At 45.8% G+C, this 21,548-nt stretch overlaps 1 protein-coding gene across 1 annotated transcript in view; it reads left to right on the top strand.

Moving 5' to 3' along the window:
- Nucleotides 1–21,548, top strand: part of LOC147717692 (butyrophilin subfamily 2 member A1-like) — a 142,253-nt gene that overhangs the window by 58,064 nt on the left and 62,641 nt on the right. The window contains exon 2 of the mRNA XM_086924480.1: nt 12,224–12,297. Coding sequence (XP_086780606.1) covers nt 12,225–12,297 — 73 coding nt within the window. The 5' untranslated portion in view covers nt 12,224. The remainder of the gene's footprint in view (nt 1–12,223; nt 12,298–21,548) is intronic.

Here is a 21,548-nt window from a genome sequence, read left to right as displayed (position 1 = left end):
GTTACATATGTACTAAGTATAACCTAATAATATAGGTAGCACGTACTATGTATATTCTAATAATAGTAAAAATAACTTCTTTCTGATTCTCTATATATGATATAGACATTACTTTTTTAGGTCTCGCTGAGTAAGCGCGCATGCGCTGCAAGGAGAGACATTTAGTAGCGGCTTCTGGAAGTGCTCCCAAAGCGGCCACCAGCTTGCTAGAAAGTGCACATGCGCGCGCGACGTGCACAGCACTTTTCCCCATTGCGCGCGTTCCTGCGCTTTATAGCAAGCTGGTGGCCGGCAAGGTAGCACTTGCGCTGACGCGCGTGCGCACTCCTCACGTTTGTTTTTTGGCGATCGCGATGCCTGCAGGGCCGGTCGCTCCACGCTCCGCGCGGCTCCCCCCCCCCCCGTGAGTGCCAGGACCCTTGACCCCTCCGCTGCTGCCTCGCTCCAGCTGAGCGCCTGGATTGCTTGTGTTAGTAACTTGTGCCAGTTTCTTCGTTCTGTATTAGCTTGTGCCCCTGTTTTTGCCAGTCTCTTGTTTTCTTAGCTGTACCCCTGCTACTTTGTTGTCCCCGTGTACCCGTGATTGTTTTCCCGCCGCCTCTCCCCCTCCCCGCCACTGCTCCCTTACGGCCTGCCCCCTTTACTTTCTGTAAACCCCCCATTGGCCACCCCGCTCCTGCCTCCCAGCTGCTCCTCCCTCCCACTTGGCCATTTATGGAGGTCGCCGCATGGTGGTGAGCTGTGACCTTTGTCCCTGCGCTTTATAGCAAGCTGGTGGCCGGCAAGGTAGCACTTGCGCTGACGCGCGTGCGCACTCCTCACGTTTGTTTTTTGGCGATCGCAATGCCTGCAGGGCCGGTTGCTCCACGCACCGCGCGGCCCCCCCCCCTCCCCCCGTGAGTGCCAGGACCCCTGACCCCTCCGCTGCTGCCTCGCTCCAGCTGAGCGCCTGGATTGCTTGTGTTAGTAACTTGTGCCAGTTTCTTCGTTCTTTATTAGCTTGTGCCCCTGTTTTTGCCAGTCTCTTGTTTTCTTAGCTGTACCCCTGCTACATTGTTGTCCCCGTGTACCCGTGATTGTTTTCCCGCCGCTTCTCCCCCTCCCCGCTTCCCGCGGCTTCTCCCTTACGGCCTCGCCCCTATTTTCTTTCTGTATCTCACCCATTGGCCACCCCGCTCCAGCCTCCCAGCTGCTCCTCCCTCCCACTTCGCCATTTATGGAGGTCGCCGCACGGAAGCGCAGCGGACGAGCGCAGCGGGCGCGCCGATTGTGCGCCAAAGGCGCACCAAAGGCAAGCCCGTCTGCGCTGTCCGCGCCTGGACCACGCCCAACGCCAGGACCCCTGGTCCTCAACTATGCCAGCCCACACGACGGACGTACAACGCCGCCACCCTCAACGCACTAAACCCGACCGGAACCCCGCCTGCTACTGAGCCACACCGAAACGCACCGACGGACCCTTCACCTGCCAAGCCTGCAAGTTCACCTGCCTCCGGACCATCACCGCACCCGAAAGGCCAGGCACCAGCAACAACCACCTCAAGTGCATCCTGCTCAACACCCGCTCCGTCCACAGACACTCCGTCAAACTCTGGAACCTGCTCGACTAAACATCTCCAGAAGTTGCCTTCCTCACGGAAACATGGATGAACGCCTCCTCAGCACCCGACATCGCCATAGCCATCCCGGACGGATACAAGATCACCCGGAAGACCGCTTCAACCAGACCGGAGGAGGCATCGCCATCGTCCACAGGAACACCATCTGCATCACGACCAACTCCGACGACACCCTCACCGCCGCCGAGCACCTCCACTTCCAGATACACACCGACCCCAAGACCACCCTCAGAGGCACTCTCATCTACAGACCCCGGGACCACGCACACAATTCAGCGAAGCCATCGCAGACTTCATCAGCCCGCACGCCCTCGCCTCCTCCGACTACATCCTCCTAGGGGACCTCAACTTCCACCTGGAGAACAACAATGACAGCAACACCACTACTCTGCTGGACAACCTCGCCAACCTCGGACTCAAGCAACTGGTGAACACCCCCATCCACTACGCCGGCCACACGCTTGACCCCGTCTTCTCCTCCAGCAAGCACATCGCCTTCAGCCACTCCACCGGACTTCACTGGATTGATCACAGCTGCGTCCACTTCAGCTTCAAGAGAACCATGACCCACCACCACCCGCAACAAGTTCCCCGCAGGAGCTGGAGCAAGATCACCGCCGACCAGCTCACCACCTCACTCAGCCAGAACCCTCCCACCAACACGACTGACCCCAACGAAGCAGCCCGCATCTTCACACAGTGGCTCATCAACTGCGCCGACGACCTCGCACCAATGAAGAACCCTCCCAGCAGACACGGCAGCAAAAAAGCATCATGGTTCACCAACGAACTCAAAACATCCAAGAAAAACTGCCGCACCCTCGAAAAAGCCTGGTGCCACGACCAAACCACAGAAAACATGACCTCCCTCAAGAACGCCACCCGCACACACCACCAGCTGATCCGCACCACCAAAAGGACATCATTCAAAGAACGCCTGGACAACAACACCCACAACAGCAAGGAACTCTTCAGCATCATCAAAGAGCTCTCCAACCCCAGCGCCCGAAACAACGACATCACATCCTCGCAAGACCTCTACGACTCACTCGCCTCCTTCGTCCACTGCAAAATTGCCGAAATACACAACAGCTTTGACGCACCAACCACGCACCCAACCACCGAAACAACACCCCCCACCACCACCCTCTGCAACTGGACCCCGGTCAGCACTGAAGACACCAACCCGCACGATGAACACCATCCACTCCGGATCCCCTACCGACTCCTGCCCCCGCCACGTCTTCAACAAGGCCGGCTCCATCATCGCACCCCAACTCCGGAACATCATCAACATCTCCTTCAACACTGCCACATTCCCGGAGAGCTGGAAGCTTGCCGAGCTCAGCGCCCTCCTGAAGAAACCGGCAGCGGACCCCACCGACCTCAAGAACTTCCGCCCCATCTCGCTCCTCCCTTTTCCTGCCAAAGTCATCGAGAAGACCATCAACATACAGCTCACCGCCTTCCTCGAGATGAACGGATCCTCAACCCCTCACAGTCCAGTTTCCGAGCCAACCACAGCACCGAGACCGCCCTCATCGCAGCCACCGACGACATCAGATCCCTGCTCGACAACGGGGAAACAGCTGCCCTCATCCTCCTGGACCTCTCTGCAGCATTCGACACAGTCTGCCACCGCACTCTAATACAGCGCCTCAGCAACATCGGAATCCAAGGGAAAGCCCTGGCATGGATCACCTCGTTCCTCGCCGGAAGAACCCAGAGGGTCCGCCTCCCTCCGTTGCGATCCGCGGCCACCGAAGTCATCTGCTGCGTACCTCAAGGATCCTCGCTCAGCTCCATCCTCTTCAACGTCTACATGAGCCCCCTCGCAACCATCGCACGCCAACACAACCTTAACATCATCTCATACACCAACGACAACCAGCTGATCCTCTCCCTCACCAATGACCCGGCCAACGCCAGAGCCAGCCTACACAAGGGAATGAAGGACGTTGCCGAATGGATGAAGAACAGCCGCCTAAAGCTGAACTCAGACAAGACGGAAGTCCTCATCCTGGGATCATCCCCCTCCACCTAGGACCACTCCTGGTGGCCCCCCGCCCTGGGCACCACCCCCAAGCCAACTGACCACTCACGAAACCTGGGCTTCATCCTGGACTCCGCCGTCTCAATGACAAGACAAGTCAACGCCGTATCGTCATCCTGTTTCAACACCCTGCGCATGCTCCAAAAGATCTTCCGTTGGATCCCCACCGAAACCAGCGAAACGGTCACCCAGGCACTCGTCACCAGCCGAATGGACTACTGGAACACCCTCTACGTGGGAACCACTGCCAAACTACAGAAAAGACTTCAACGCATACAGAACGCCTCCGCACACAAACCACTTCACAACCTTGGCCCCAAGTACCTCAACAACCGCCTCACTTTCTACACGCCCACCCGCCAGCTGCGATCGACCAGCCTTGCCCTCGCCACCGTACCATGCATCGGCAGAACCACCGCCAAAGGAAGATCCTTCTCCTACCGGGTGGCCAAGACATGGAACTCCCTCCCCATCCACCTGCGGCTGACCCAGGACCATCTCTCCTTCAGGAAGCAACTCAAGACCTGGCTTTTCGAGCAGTAACGGACCCCTCCCCCCCCAGCGCCTTGAGACCCTTCCGGGTGAGTAGCGCGCTATACAAATTGTTCTGATTGATTGACTTTTGCGTCCAGTGCTTGTTTATAAATGTCATGATAGTTTCCAAACTGGGCATCTTGTGGTGGGCGCATTTCTATGGATGTCAACCCGTGCTGGAGGACTCGAGGGAAAAGCCCCTTTCACTGACAGTCACGCAAACACTGCGTGAGGTATTGCAGTGGTGGCGCATGGCAGGCCCTGTCTAGTACCCAGTGTCACTGAGGACACACCTGGTGGGCCGGGCACGGAATGGGGCTTTTTAGCTCCATTACTTCCAGGTCCGTCTGCCCGTCCCAGTCCTAACTGGGTGAGATTCCCTAATCGAGTACAGGGGGGTAATGCTGAACCGGGACTACAATGTCTCTTTTGAATCAAATCGGTTGCGGTGATGCCATGTTGTGTGGTCCTCCTGTCCCAAGATAAGGGCACAGAGAGTAATGCACACAAAGGCACCCCAATGAGGTGACTCTTTTAAAGCATTCTGTGGGTTGTGCATGCTCATGCTCATGAGAACGGGCAGCGAGTGATGCTGCCATGTATTATCTGTTCAGAAATGTGCCCTGGGCTTTTGCTTCTTTTGTTTTATAACGTGTTGTGTGCCTGATGTGCTATTGCTTATACTTTACGTGTGAATAATTCTCTGATGCGCACAAGACCCCTGAAGATGGACTATATAAAACCCCAATTCCTAAATAAATGTCTCAAAGGTTTATTTTTATATTTTTAAGTAAGGTATCCCTTGGAAAGGAAACTGGGGCACGGCATTGCACTGCTTTTCTGCTTGTGATTATGTGTCACTTAAAGTGTCACACAAGCCTTGCAAACGCTACAGGTGGGTAAACAGCAACTACAGAAATGTCAGACATGCACAGAGACAATGTGGCAGCTGTGAAGCTCCTTCAACCCCCACCCACCCCATCTCAACTTCTCCGCTTCCTTTTATCTGCTCTGAGTGACTTCCCCACACCCTACTTCATAGTCTCCCTAAGTCCCTTTATAATGCGCCCCACCCACCATTTCCTGCCTCTGTGACCTCGCTACTTCCCTTTAGCTACCCTTAGAGACCACCCTCAATTCCTCTGTGACATCACTGCTTCCCTTTAGCTTCCCCCAGAGACCTGCCTGCTCCTCCGTGACCCCAGCTGTTGGCTTTTGAAAGTTATTGCCTGTGACCTCCATTAGTGGCACTTTCAGGATTAACAAGCATTGGCATAGCCAATAGGTTTCGCCTTTGAGACCTTATAAGTGTTTAGCCATGCAACAGTTAATGTTGTTGCACTAAGGCTATTGTGCTGCATAACTAAATGCTTATAAGGTCCCAAAGGCGAGGCCTATTGGCTATGCCAATGCTTGTTTCTATTGTTAATTACATAAAGAACCCCTTCTTCCAAAAAAAGCATATTGTATCAGCCTAGACACTCAAACATGTTGGGGTTCCCCTTGTTTTCAATATTGCATACACATTAAGCACTTTGGCTTCAATAGTGTTAGTTCATGACTTGAGGAGTTCTATCCTGAAACCCTTGCTCATTCTACTAGAAGGGGGACGTGAGCATTTGCAATAAAACTGAAATAGAATGAGGTTTTGAGCGCACTGCTCCCTTTTCCGTGTAAAATGTTCTAACTTTAGTTTGTGACCTTTGTCTGTTTTTGCGTGCAGTCAAGGCGGCGCCTCTTGCTTCTGGACACCCAATGAAAAATCCAAAAAGTTGTGCTTCCCACTAACGAAGTGGAAGCATCCCCTGACGTACAGCTGTTAAATCCTACTGGGAATCACCCAGAGTTCCTCAAAAGTTGATCACAAATTTTTTAATGTTCAAGTGTTTCTTTATTTCTCAAAGAGATGTCGTTTTGATTAAATTCATCAAATATATCACTTTGAATGCATTTTAATTGTACTCAAGTCCAATGCATTTCGGTCAATTAGACCTTCCTCTGGGACCACATGAGCTGAAACAAGGTATAACAAATGTCATGTCACAAAACATAATAATAATAAATTAGTACATTGCTGTAATGCTACAAATAGTGACTATTTGTGAAACGCACCCAAGTGCAAAACCAACTTTTGTGTCAGGGTGACATATTATCACAAAAACGCCCATCCGGGCACTCACATTTGTAGTGTTTGACAAATGTATATGTAAATGTATTGGAGCTTATATAGCGCACAGCTACCCGCAGTGGGTGTCCCGGCGCTTGCTTAGGGAACCCGTCCTGATATTCCCCTGTGTGATAGCCCCAGTAGGGTATCCACAAGGTGAAAGTCAGGCATCCCGCCGCGAGGGGCCGTTGTGGAGATTAAGCAAGCTATTGCCCAGAGTCGCAGAGTGTGAACCCGTGAGTCGAGAAGGCACCGGAGCGAGAATTATCGAGTCCGTGGAATTTTTAGCCCAAGTCCCGCCGAGGCGGGGAATTGAACCCTGGTCCAGGACCGATCTCAGCTTCCGGGTCTGCCGCCTCTAACCCCTGAGCCACACTTCTCCACTCTTGCGCGTTACACTTGTAGTCACATTAACGAAACTGTCAAGGAAAACGTGTAAATACATTCAATATTGAACCTCTTTTCGTGACTATGATGGTTAAAAGAACTTAATTTCGGTGCACCGTTAACCTGGTATTCACTCACTTTCTCGACACATTGAACAGCGTCTCCTCTCTCCTGCTCTTAGTTAGAAAACGCGGTCAGCAGTCTTCCGGCATGCGCAAGACACCGGTCCAATCATTCACCATATAACTCTGAGTACGGTACCTGTAGTTCTCTCAGTCATTCTGATTGGACGATCCCCGGTCATGTGATCGGGATATCATCCAATCCTCACCGTTTCTAGTACGAATAGCTGTCAAAGAGGCATTTCAAAACGTAAACATAATATGGCACTGTATAATGTCATCTGTCGTTAATGCGTAACATTTGTAAAATAAAAAGTAGCAATAACGATAATTAGACAACATTCATCACAATCAACAAAAGAATGGTATAAAAATAGATGGCTACTACATCCACCAGTGTGAGTAAGGCAGAGCACAAAACTGTGCTTATTTCTCTCAATTATGCAAGTTCATAAATAGCACATGAATTCTACCCGGTCATTGAGTCCAAAGGGCTTATGAGTATTCAACAGATACATCCAACTATTCTCCCTCTGCAGGAGAAATCTGTTATTATCACGACCTTCTTTTTTTTCAATTACTTCCAGGATCGTGAATTGAAGTTGAGAAACATTATGCCTAGCTTCGTTGAAATGCAACGCTATTGTAGACTTCACATTAGCCGTTCTTATGTTTGATTTATGTTCATTTAGTCGTGTTTTAATCTTTCTGATTGTCTTTCCTACATATGCCTTTCCGCATGGGCATTTTAGCATGTAGATGGCGTTAGCCGTATCACAGGTTGCATTGACATGTAACTTTATGTTGTGTCCCTTCATGGGGTGTGTGATCGTATTTCCTCGTATAATGTTATTACAGTGACCACACTGTAAACAAGGTCTTGTTCCTCGGTACATATCATCTTTAGAACTTTTTTGTTTCAACAGTTCTCCTAGATTTTTACCTCGGGTGAAAGCAAAGATTGGTTGTTGTTCAAAACTGGGTTTAAAGTCAATTTCTGCTCTAAGAATACTCCAATGGGTCCGTATGATTTTTTTGAACTTGTGACTCATAGTTGAGTATTTTGATACCACTGTCATTCTTACTTGCTTGTTCTTGCTCCGTATCTTCAGCAAAATAACAAAGAGATAGTATGCACCAAGGCAGATAAAGGCGGAGGCCTTGTTATAATGAATGGGACTATGTACCAACAAAAAATCAAAGAACATCTAGCTGATTCCAATACCTATGCGAAATTGAATTCAAACCCTACTAAAGAATACACCAAAAAATTGACTGAACTAATTAACAAAGCGAGGGAAAATGGCACGATTAACGACAAAACAAAGAGATTCCTGTTGAAAGAAAATCCCAGTAGCCCGACGTTCTACATGATGCCGAAGGTTCATAAGAACTTATGGGACCCTCCACTACGTCCCATTGTATCTACGAGAAATAGCATACACGAAGCCACAGGCCAATTCATAGACAAATACATGCAACCTTCAGTACAAAACATGATGACATACATTAGAGATTCCACCGATTTTTTGACAAGGTTAAATCAGTTGGAGTTTGAAGAAAATGAGGAACTGATACTCTGCACAGCTGATGTGAAGTCCTTATATACTTCGATACCCCACGGAAGTGGCATCGAAGCAATGGAACAAGCCATCCTAGCAACTGATTATGATAAATCTATGCAGATCTTTCTTATGGAACTGACAATTTTCACGCTATATCATAGCTACTTTAAGGCTAACGATGAATGGTACCAACAACTGGTTGGAACATCAATGGGCAATTGCGCAGCCCCTGTATATGCGAATCTATACATGAAGGCTTATGAGGAAGAACATATACTGAACAACCCAACATGGACTGACAATTTGAAAATGATAGTACGATACATAGATGACATATTCTTAATATGGAAGAACACGGAAGACACGTTGCAGCAAGCACTTATGGAATTGAACCTGAGAAACGATAGAATTCAACTAACATGGGAAACCTCCAAGTCCACGATAACATTTCTGGATGTTAGGGTTAATTTACAAGAAAGAAAAATACAAACAGAAATGCACAGAAAATCGACCGACAGGAATAATACCGTTCATTTTCAAAGTTTTCATCAAGACTCATTGAAAAAGAATTTACCTGTATCACAGATGATGAGAGCAAAAAGAATCACCACAGAGAGCAGCAAAGTTGATCATACCCTGAGAGCCATGGGTGACAGATTTCTAAAGAGAGGATATCCGAATATTCTTGTTGACCAATCTATTGAGAAAGTTAAGAAGATACCTAGGACAGAACTGCTGAAGATACGGAGCAAGAACAAGCAAGAAAGAATGACAGTGGTATCAAAATACTCAACTATGAGTCACAAGTTCAAAAAAATCATACGGACCCATTGGAGTATTCTTAGAGCAGAAATTGACTTTAAACCCAGTTTTGAACAACAACCAATCTTTGCTTTCACCCGAGGTAAAAATCTAGGAGAACTGTTGAAACAAAAAAGTTCTATAGATGATATGTACCGAGGAACAAGACCTTGTTTACAGTGTGGTCACTGTAATAACATTATACGAGGAAATACGATCACACACCCCATGAAGGGACACAACATAAAGTTACATGTCAATGCAACCTGTGATACGGCTAACGCCATCTACATGCTAAAATGCCCATGCGGAAAGGCATATGTAGGAAAGACAATCAGAAAGATTAAAACTAGGCATGGGCGGAAAATCCGTTCCGCTCGCGGATTTTGCGGATTTTCGGGAAATCCGCAATCCGCGAGATTTGCGAATTTCCCGCAAAATCCGCAAATCCGCGAGCAGCGGATTCTGCTCGCACTGCTCGCACTGTTCGCGTGAGTTCGCGCCCCGCGAATAAGTGCAAAATTGCAGAAATACGATCTTAGCAAAACTGAAAGTAACTACTTACCAGGTTCAAAAGTTCAGGCACATCATTAGTAGCCATTTCCTGTAGTGCTTCCTGAGGGGCCCCTCCAGAGTTCAGTTGCCAGTTGAAACTATTATGTGACCCTGCTCTGAACCTCAGAATAGTTACACATATGCCACAAAGGTCCTGAATTACAGCTAAGGGAGACAAGCAGGAGCCAGGCTGGAAGTTAAAATCCATTAATCAGCCCCTAATTCATTATTGTCAGTTGGGGCAGGGCAGGTGTTGTAACTAATTTTGCAACAATGAAAGCACTTAGCAAGTGCAAAAGATCACTAATCAGGGCGCACTAAGGAAGCAGGTGCCAGCTAAAAAAATATTCTGTGACACATTAATCAGCCCCAAATTAATTCAGGTCACTTGAGGCAGGGAAGGTGTGCTTTGCTTTGCCGAAAATAATGTACACTGGACAACCAGAGGGTGTGGTGATGAAACAGAGGGTGGCATGGGTGGGCCAGAGGGTGGCATGAGTAGTCAGAGAGTGGCAGTGGTGACAGAGAGTGGCAGTGATGAAGAAGAGTGTCCCAAACAGGCTGGACACGTAGAAACAACAAGTTCGCAAAACTTGCGACCCGACAGGTAAGTTCGCAAATTGCGAAATTGTAAAAACCCTCGCGAACTGGCAGAAACACGGGCGAACACAAAAAAAATAAAAAATCTGCAAATTCGCGGGAATTCGCGGATTTTGCGGATTGCGAATCCGCAAATCCGCAAAATTCGCGAACGCAAGATCCGCAAAATTCGCTCATGCTTAATTAAAACATGACTAAATGAACATAAATCAAACATAAGAACGGCTAATGTGAAGTCTACAATAGCGTTGCATTTCAACGAAGCTAAGCATAATGTTTCTCAACTTCAATTTACGATCCTGGAAGTAATTGAAAAAAAAAGAAGGTCGTGAGAATAACAGATTTCTCCTGCAGAGGGAGAATAGTTGGATGTATCTGTTGAATACTCATAAGCCCTTTGGACTCAATGACCGGGTAGAATTCATGTGCTATTTATGAACTTGCATAATTGAGAGAAATAAGCACAGTTTTGTGCTCTGCCTTACTCACACTGGTGAATGTAGTAGCCATCTATTTTTATATCATTCTTTTGTTGATTATGATGAATGTTGTCTAATTATCGTTATTGCTACTTTTTATTTTACAAATGTTACGCATTAACGACAGATGACATTATACAGTGCCATATTATGTTTACGTTTTGAAATGCCTCTTTGACAGCTATTCGTACTAGAAACGGTGAGGATTGGATGATATCCCGATCACATGACCGGGGATCGTCCAATCAGAATGACTGAGAGAACTACAGGTACCGTACTCAGAGTTATATGGTGAATGATTGGACCGGTGTCTAGCGCATGCCGGAAGACTGCTGACCGCGTTTTCTAACTAAGAGCAGGAGAGAGGAGACGCTGTTCAATGCGTCGAGAAAGTGAGTGAATACCAGGTTAACGGTGCACCGAAATTAAGTTCTTTTAACCATCATAGTCACAAAAAGAGGTTCAATATTGAATGTGTTTACACGTTTTCCTTGACAGTTTCGTTAATGTGACTACAAGTGTAACGCGCAAGACGTTGTCAAACACTACAAATGTGAGTGCCCGGATGGGCGTTTTTGTGATAATATGTCACCATGACACAAAAGTTGGTTTTGCACTTGGGTGCGTTTCACAAATAGTCACTATTAGTAGCATTACAGCAATGGATAGCATGTACTAATTTATTATTATTATGTTTTGTGACATGACATTTGTTATACCTTGTTTCAGCTCATGTGGTCCCAGATGAAGGTCTAATTGATTGAAATGCATTGGACTTGAGTACAATTAAAATGCATTCAAAGTGATATATTTGATGAATTTAATCAAAACGACATCTCTTTGAGAAATAAAGAAACACTTGAACATTAAAAAATTTGTGATGAACTTTTGAGGAACTCTGGGTGATTCCCAGTAGGATTTAACAGCTGTGCGTCAGGGGATGCTTCCAGCATTTGCAATAAGGAAGTGGTGGTTACCCAAACGCACAGATGTTTATTACCCAACCCAACACAAAAATATCACATCAACAGATGAACGACTAATTTCCATGCGCTTCTAGCCTAGATTCAGTCAGTGGCAGGCACCCTTCCCGTTGTTTCCACGGAGAGACCTTCCAAAGTGTGGGATCACTGTCTACCTGAAGTTCCAACACTCATCGCTTAAGACCTGTAAGATGGTGCCATATCCAATCCTACCTTCATTAAATACACAGTTATTGCTGATGCTGACAACTGAGGATGAATTATTCCATACATATACTCCCATGTTCGAAAGGAACAGGAAATCACACGTCATACAGTTTATTGCACATAATAACCCTTGCCCTTGATTCTCCTACAGGATGGTGGTGATCCGTCACGCGGTGGTGTTTGTCTTCGCGCTTCTTCTTTTGAGTCATGGAGGTGAATCTTCAGGTAGGAATCCTTTCTGTTGCAAATTTTAATAAGTGTGTGAAGCAGCAGTGCAAAGGGGCGCGAGGCGGTGTTCTGCCTTACCTCAGAAGATACCTGAGACCTCCAACTGCATGACACTGTCTACAGATCTCTCAAGTATGTGAGTAATACCTTCCAAAACCCAACAGGTTGCTTTAAATTCCATCTGTTTACAAAAAGATGAAATACCTAATTCACTGAGCTATGCCCAATGCAGATGCCCCAATAAAAGAAGCTGCAAGGCAAATTGTCAGCACTAATTCACAGCCTCAGATGTGGTTGGATCTCATCCTCACAAAAAGGTCTACTTACACAGATGTTATACCAGTTAGGAGGATTTTCTTTTGAGCAAATCTAGTTGCAGGGGCTTGGGCTTTCCAGTCACCAACAAGCACGTATGGTTAAGGAACCACAAACATTTGCAGACAGTTTCTCTCCCCAAAGAGACACACGAATCTACTCCTCTAAAGAGAATAAATAGATTAGCTTTCAAAATAGGAAAGAGAAACCAGTATCATCGATATAGTTAGTTGTATATAGGACTTTATTCCTACTGAGGCAAAATATGTGCCCCTTGGAGAAACAAAAATGAAATAGACTACATATTTTGCCTTAGAGATACTTTTCGAGTAAACCTTGCTACCAGTAGACTTAGAAAGACTATGGGGATCTTTTCTGGATGATAGGTGATTTTATAAGTGTTTGATTAGGCCCTGATGAAGTTGATGGTTTTATAAATTCCATGGCGAAATACGCAGTGGCTGCCTGTATGGATCACAAGGAGCTAATAAATGTCAATTGGACCATACTCAGCTGATTGTGATTATTAAAGAGTTAAGATAATACCTCAAATACCTGTGAAACTGGGTAACTCTAGGTGTTGGAAGGTGTTGCGCTGCCTCCTTCCACCAAATGCTGTGCACCCTAGTGCTTGTTTTCCTGCATAGAATTATTGATATATAGAGGGGTGGGGTGGGGTGGAGAGGAGGAGTGAGAAATGAAAACTTTTTTTTTAAACCCACCTGGAATTGCGCTGGCGGCCGCCTCTACCTGGTCCTCTTGGTCTGGCTCGAGTGCTGCAGCAGAAAGTACCTAGGCTCCCAGTCTCCCTCAGCCAATCACAACGCTGCATGGCAGTGTTGAGATTGGTCTTAGCACCGTGGTTCAGTGCTCAGACAGGGGCTTTGGGCCTGGGCATGTTCTTCACTCGGGCTGTAATGCAGCCTGGGTGGAGAACATGCAAACATGCAAAGTGCGCATGGCCCTAGATGTCTGGCCAAAGCGTCATGTACACTTAGAATGCCCTTACCACTTACCACTCCTCCCCTTGCAGTGCTATGACGTCACATAGCCCAGTTGATTGATTGATTGATTGATAAAAATTTATAATGCGCAAAAACAATAACCTGCAGGTATCAAGGCGCCTAACCATAATATCAAAAGTCTGAATCAATCATCATTACACATAGGCCTGCAAGAAGAGGCGGGTTTTTAAGGCACCGCGAAATGTCTGCAGGGAGGGTAGGGACCTAAGATCCAGAGGAAGATCATTCCACCATTTAGGAGCTAAAGTGGAAAAAGCCCTGCCACCCCATTTAGCTCTTCGCACACGAGGGGTTGATAAAAGCAATTTCCCGGAGGAACGCAAATTCCTTCCAGGGATGTAATGGGAGATGAGGGAACCCACACTAGAGTCACTGTTTCTTGCAATGGCTCTGTATATCATGCACAGGACCTTGAACCGTACTCGGTACTCTACAGGGAGCCAGTGCAACGTTTTTCTGGCCAAGGTGGCCGAAGAGCGTCTAGGGACATCCAGGACAAATCTGTCCGCGGCATTCTGGACTACCTGCAAGCGCTGCAGGAGGGTCTTGTTTAGCCCTGCATACAGCGCATTGCAGTAGTCCAGGCGTGACCCAATAAGCGCGACAGCTATTTGCTTTCTGGACTGCACAGAAAGATATTTCCTGATCCTTCGCAGGGTATGGATAAGGCCCCAACAGGTGGAGATGGTCCTACTCACCTGTCTGCCCATATCCAAGGCAGGATCTATCATCACCCCAAGATTTTTTGCAGATGTAGTGGGGGAGGGACACACTCCGAGCGAGTCAGGCCACCAGCTGGAAGACCAAATGTTTTCGTTCCCACCAAACACCATCACCTCAGTCTTCTCCCCATTCAGTTTGAGAGAGTTCTGAATCATCCAGTGACCAACCGCCTCCATGCAAGATCTAAATTTGGAGACGGTCTGCACATCTGAATGGGAGAGAGAGACGAGTATTTGGGTGTCGTCAGCATAGGAAACTACCTCCATCCCGAAAGTTCTTATTAATCTGGCCAGTGGGGTCACATAGATGTTGAATAGGGTCGGGCTAAGAGCCGACCCTTGAGGGACCCCACATAGCACAGGCCGGGATGGAGATAGAAACTCACCCATCTTGACTCTTTGTTCCCTCCCAGTGAGGAAGGAGGTCAGGAGATCTAGAGCTGCGCCCTTCACCCCCACATTCCTCAGTCGAGATGAAAGAACTGAGGGAGAGAGGGTATCAAAGGCCGCAGTTAGGTCTAACAGGACCAGGACCAGTTCCCCCCCAACTGAGCCACTGAAGTAGGAAAAATAAAATGAGAACAACGCTTTCCTCTTTCATCTGCTCGGAGAGGTGAGCCGATGCTCCTGCGCCTTAGCGGAGGAGCCGCTTCTGGATGTATGGCAGAGTTTGGCAGTGTGTGACAACAGTTTCGCTAGCCACTCTGTTCTATCAATAAAATAAAACTATAATTTAAAAAATCTAGCGCCACCTTTGCCCATTCAAAAACGTACACCTGTAGCAAATTCCTGTGCGTGAATGATTTCCAATATTGCTACTCCTGCCGGAGATTCCCTGGAGTGCACCTGAAATCCCTAGTAAATTCCTAAAAAGTCACAAATTTACTCCAAACATAGGCCTAAGCATATTGGAATAAGTACTTTAAACATTCAAGGAGCTGACGTGTGGTTATGTATGTTGTTGTGCTGTTGGATGCCCTATTAAAATCTATTTTTGTGAAAATCGCATTATCAATACATCGTTGAAGCATTTCCTATGTATGCAAGTAAAAGAAGAACAAGGGAGTCCTCTCGGATAGAATAAAGGGGTCAAGTGTAGAAACAGGGATTTCAGTCTTAATTGCTAAACCACCACATTTGTTTCCAAGAGGTTAAATGAAGGATAATTAAATTAATAAGATACGTCTATAATTTTACTTCTTTTACATATAGTTAGACTTAGCTAATATTGCCGAGGTAAAGCCATACACACAAAGGTACAGGAAAGATGTCAGCCCCTCCCAGCCCTGGTGTTTGCCTTATTCACATATTATCCTGCCCTTATGTATGTAGCTATTGCAGGTGCTAATTTGTGCTTGATTTTGAATGTGCTCCAAGTTAAAAAGGCATTGACAAAGTCATTAGGTATCACTTTTTGATCAGAGAAAGTTCTCGTAATGGATGAGCGAGTTCATGTGTTTAGTTTTAAGTAAGAGGGATTAGTGAATATCAGTATGAATGAATAGGTGGATACATGGATAGATGAGTGCTATGGTGTATCAATGGATGAGTGTGTGTATGGATGGACAAAAGAGTGCATGGATGGGTAAATAAGTGGGCTCCAACTAAAGCCTAGCACGGCAAACCCTACGCTCTCAGCCTGTACTCGGGGTCCATTCAAATATTCAATATGTTGGAGAGACATTACAAAACCCCTCTTTAAAGAAAGCATGTAGATTACTGAATGGAAGGGATTCCATCTAGTGCAAACATGGATAATGTTTCAAGAAAGGCATCATGCGCCCCCTGGAGGGGTGGGATACATCAGGGCAGAATCCTGGCTTGGGGGAATATTCTAATTTTGTTTTCTTTGGGACAATTGGGAATTCTACCTTGGGACCTTGGTTGATGAGAAAGAAACTTTGCTGTGTGAAATACCATGGAGATGACTGAGGTCCTAGAGCTCTCTCAGATTACCACTCCTCCTTTTCCCAGTAGGCCTCTCCTATGTGCTCATCTTGTTTTGTAGTTCAACTTGGGCTCACTAGTGGGGATTATTCAAACAACAAGAATCTGGCTCAGGGCACTCATCCATCTTTTTAGTAGGACCGGAATCGGAGGGTATTTACCTCAACCCAACAACTGTGAAAAAGAAGTATAGTGTCCTGTAAAATAAAATAAATGTGTAGAGTTGTACTTAGTGAAAGAATCTCTAATAAGAAAAAAGAAAGAAGAAAAGAGCCCGTGAAATAAAAGAGATAAGAATGTCTCAAACAAATATTAAAAATGTGAGGGCTTTACGAATTTGCCGTAAATAAATACAGGCAATGTTGGCCTACTTAGAACGGCTATATAACACATGCTGTGTTTTTAATATTGAGCAAGCTCACGATTTTGGATTTAAGGGTCAAATTGTGTTGGTGAGTCTTAGCTCGTTTTTAATATTTGTTTGAGACATTCTTGTCTCTTGCATTTCACTGGGTCTTTTCTTCTTTCTTTTTTCTTATTAGTGATTCTTTCACTAAGTACACCTCTACACATTTATTTTATTTTACTGGACACTATACATCTTTTTCACTTTATATGAGAAAGTTGCCGATAATGATAAATACGTAGGGAAGCTGGTGAGACCCTGCCAGTAGCTCCTCGGGTGATGCTCCCGTGAGGCACTTTCACTTTGTCACACACATTTTTGGTGGGACACATTTTCTAATGTTATTTGTATATGTTGTTGTGAGTGTTCTGACACACACCTGTCTCTTTTTTCCTTTTTTAAAGTTAATACATTTTTCTGGGCGTAGAGGACCGCATTAGACTGTGTAATTATTGAAACAGTTGTTGGGTTGAGGTAAATACCCCCCCATACCGGTCCTACTAAAAAGATTGAAGAGTGCCCTGGTAGCTAGATTCTTGTTGTTTGAATAATTGATGGGCGGAGGGTGAGCTGTTTTAAAATTGTCCCTCTGAAGCTCCTTGTTGTCTAGATGCTCACTAGTGGGGACACAAGGCACATCACTGTGATCTCCATTGCAGTGGGGACTGGGGGGCTCAGGCTGCCATCATGTCTAGCAAAGTGCAGTATTTGTTTAAGCATACCCAGGGTGTAATAAATGGAAATTTTATTATAGCCTTATAGCCCGCCGTAGCGGGCTATACCGGCTATTAGAACATTGGAATGTTGGGAGCTCCATTGCACACAATGGAATGATCCCTGCTTCTACGGGCCGGTAAAGGCCCGCAGAGCAACATTCCAATGTTCTACAAAGGCTTCTCGAAGCTCGAGGGGATTTATATCCCCTCGAGCTTCGAGAACCCTTTGTTTAATTTGTTAGAACATTCTGCCCCCTAGTGGCAGAATGTTCTAATAGCCTTATAGCCCTTCGTAGCAGGGCTATACCGGCAATTAAAGTCCCGCTGTCTCGTTAAAGTCCCTCGCCTTCGGCTCGGGCCTTTAACGATTCAGCGGGCCTTTAATAGCCGGTGTAGCCCGCTACGGCGGGCTATAAGGCTATATTAAAGGCCCGCTGAATCGTTAAAGGCCCGAGCCGAAGGCGAGGGACTTTAACGAGACAGCGGGACTTTAATTGCCGGTATAGCCCTGCTACGAAGGGCTATAAGGCTATTAGAACATTCTGCCACTAGAGGGCAGAATGTTCTAGCAAATTAAACAAAGGGTTCTCGAAGCTTCGAGAAGCCTTTGTAGAACATTGGAATGTTGCTGTGCGGGCCTTTACCGCCCCTTGGAGGAGGGAGCACTCCATTGTCTGAAATGGAGCTCCCAACATTCCAATGTTCTAATAAGGGATGTGTTCTTAAGCAACAACCACAATTTTTCTCTGGGTGAAGTCACAAGCGAATCCTAATTTAACCTGTGCTCAACCCTTGGGTAGCTTGGCACAGAGCAGTCAGGCTTAACTCAGAGGCAATGTGTAACATATTTATACAATCTTTCATACAGTAACACTTTACAATCACACCACAAAAGGAACCCAAACAAGTTAAAAAAATTAGAGTCTATTTTAATAAATAAAACAAGACCAGAGTGACAAAAATCCAATCAGCAAAACCGGAGACATGCAATTTAAAAGAAAAATAATGCCAAAAAGCAGAAAGCGCTAACAGTGGTATCTAGTCTAACTGGACCGTGACAAAGGCACAAGTTTAGGCCCACCGCGATGGAGCATGGGCTGGCTACAGGGACCCAGTTAGGCCCGCTGAACAGAATAACTTAAATCCTGTAGATTTGTTGGTTCCGAGATGTGGCAAGACTGCGATGCGAGGTCCTGCGGCATCATTAAGGATCCCATCCACAAGGAATGCGCTGCATAGTCTGATGTCAGGCATGCTTTGCGCAGTCGATGTGATATGTCGGTTCCTAAGGGCTAAGAAGCTGAGTCCGGCATTGAGAGTGCCGTCAACGAGAGATGCGAAGGCCTGTGTTGAGGCTTTGCCCCGCAGTTGAAGAGGTGCATCAGTGCGGGGCTGCGAGGGGATGTTGACTCCCTGTAGCAGGAAGATCCACATAGCTGAGGAGTTGCATCACTTCTAATTGGATCTGCGCCACACAGCAGAGGAGATGCATTTGTTCTGCTGGATCCACAAATGAGGTTCAGACCACCTCAGGCCCACCTACATGGATCCAGGACTGGGGTTTCACCAATTGGCACAGTCAAGGTGCAGAAGCAAGGTTGGTTGATAGCCTGTTGTGCCCCAGGGGCCTCAGTTCAGGGAGCCAGCCAACAGACCCTTGGAGTCACTCTGGGTTCGAGAGTTGCAGATCCAGTCCTTCTCACCCAGGAAAAAGTGCAGCAAGCAGCAGGTCAGCACAGCAGAGAAGCAGTTCCTTCAGTGCCGCAATCAAGCAGAGTGGCAATCCTTTAAGAAGCACGCCAGTTCTTCTTCCTGGCAGAGTATCCAAAGTACTGAAGTCTTTGTGTCTGAGGTCCACTATTTATAATGAGGTTTTTATTTGGGGAGAAACCTCCAGAGGTTCTCATTTGAAATGGCCAGGTGCCCTGCCTTCAAGACTAATTACAGAGGGGTATGTAATCCTTTGTGTGGAGACAGGACAACGCCTATTCAAGTATAAGAAGGGCTTTGCTCAGCTTCTCCCTCCCATCCTGCCAATGATGGCGAATCCAGGCCCATCTGAGTTCCCTATAGTGTGGGCTATCTAGGAGGAAAATACAAAGCCCAACTCTCAGCTACACCCGGTCATGTGACCCAGAAACAGATTGCAGGCTGCAAATGGGTAAGGTAGGAAAATGCCAACTTTCTAAAAGTCGCAATCAACACACAGTGCCCACACCACAATTACTCAATACTTGTTTTAGAAGGGTAAGAAACCAATTTATTGTCACTTCTCTAGACAGCGTTACTTTGTGTCCAATATTTTATGTCTTTTTCGTATTTGCAAAAACTCATAACAGAAAGAAGGACAATAGGTTCAAATATTTACAAGGCTAAATAGAGTTTGTACATACAGTAAAGACAAACATTATTTACACATTAGAAAACATTTTTACATCAAGCATTACAAAAAATTACAAAAAAATAATAACAATTACATCACAAACAACAGTTATTACAATCAGAACATGAGAAAAACTAAGTTTGGGGGGGGGAATTATAAGTAACTCAATGACTTATAAACATTTGAATACTGGACCAGCCGGTACTGTATGTACAAAGTCTATTTAGCCTTGTAAATATTTGAACCTATTGTCCTTCTTTCTGTTATGAGTTTTTGCAAATACGAAAAAGACATAAAATAATGGACACAAAGTAACGCTGTCTAGGGAAGTGACAATAAATTGGTTTCTTACCCTTCTAAAACAAGTATTGAGTAATTGTGGTGTGGGCACTGTGTGTTGATTACGATTTAATAAAGGGTCTAGCCCCCACTACGTGTTTATGGATCTAACCCCTATTGTTTACAACTTTCTAAAAGTGGCATTTCCAAAATTGTAATTTAAAATCCAACTTTACCATAAGTTAGGATTTTTCATTCCAGTTCCAAAGACACCAAACAGGAACTGGTTACCTGCTCCCATTTGGAAATTACAGTTATTTAAGTGCAATAAGGCAATTCCAATGTTATCCTATGGGAGAGGTAGGCCTTGCAGTTGTGAAAAACAAATATAATAGTTTTGCGCTACCAGGACATGTAAAATATTAAAGTACATGTTCAACTTTTTTAATACACTGCATTATGACCTCTGGGTTTTCCAGGGCCTGCCCTAGGGGTGACATATGTATTAGAAAGGAAGGTATAGGCTTGGCAAAAGGTTTATTTTGCTAGGTCGAACTTGGCAGGGTTGAGACATGTGTAAAGGGCTCCTTAAGTGGGTGGCACAATAAGTGCTACAAGCCCACTAGTAGCATTTAGTTTACAGCCCCATAGTACCTGTAGTGCCACTTTAACAGGGACTCAAAAGTAAATTAAATGTGCCAATTGGGCTTAAGTCTATTCTAACATGTTTTACAGAGAGACGACAAGCATTTTTAGCAGTGGTAACGTGCACAGAGTCCTAGGGCCACCAAAAATGAATTCAGCAAAAATAGGAGGAGGAAGACAAAAGGTTTAGGGATGACCCTGCAGAAAGCATCAAGTCCAACATGAGACCATACCACAAGACTCACATTTCAGGCAGAACAGAATTGCAGTGAGTGGGAACATTGGGGCATGAGTGCACAGATGTGCAGTAGAAAGAGACATAGGGGAAATATGCTTGTCCTTCTTTGCATATAGGAAACACAAATAACACAGGCACTGGCCATGTAGATCTACATGTTATCTGCCAATTGTGGAAACTGAAGTAATTTCAATGCAATCACCCATGCTATTGGTAAAATACACATTGTGACATCATAGCATGAAGATGCTCAGCCATTTCAATATGACATTTTTTGACTGAGAAGACAGTGATCCCGGTTCCTTTCATTTGTTGAATCCTGCCAGCATGGTGTTCTAGGGCCCACTGTAATGTCTGAACCCCAAGTGCAAATTATTCAGTATTGAAGAACCTATTGAGCAGTGAGTAGTATTGTGTATAATTCACCTAACAACCTCCTAATCTAATATCAAAAACATAAAAGGCCTCTGATTCTTAAAGGGATTTTCTTAAATTGGCACTGTCATAGTAATGGTTCACACTCAAGATAAATTTCCCTTATTTGACTGAACTCTCATCCACGAACGTTGCCT

This window comes from Lissotriton vulgaris, chromosome 5, assembly GCF_964263255.1.
Source record: "Lissotriton vulgaris chromosome 5, aLisVul1.2, whole genome shotgun sequence".
Lineage (NCBI taxonomy): Eukaryota > Metazoa > Chordata > Amphibia > Caudata > Salamandridae > Lissotriton > Lissotriton vulgaris.
This window is presented reverse-complemented; position numbering and strand designations above follow the sequence as displayed.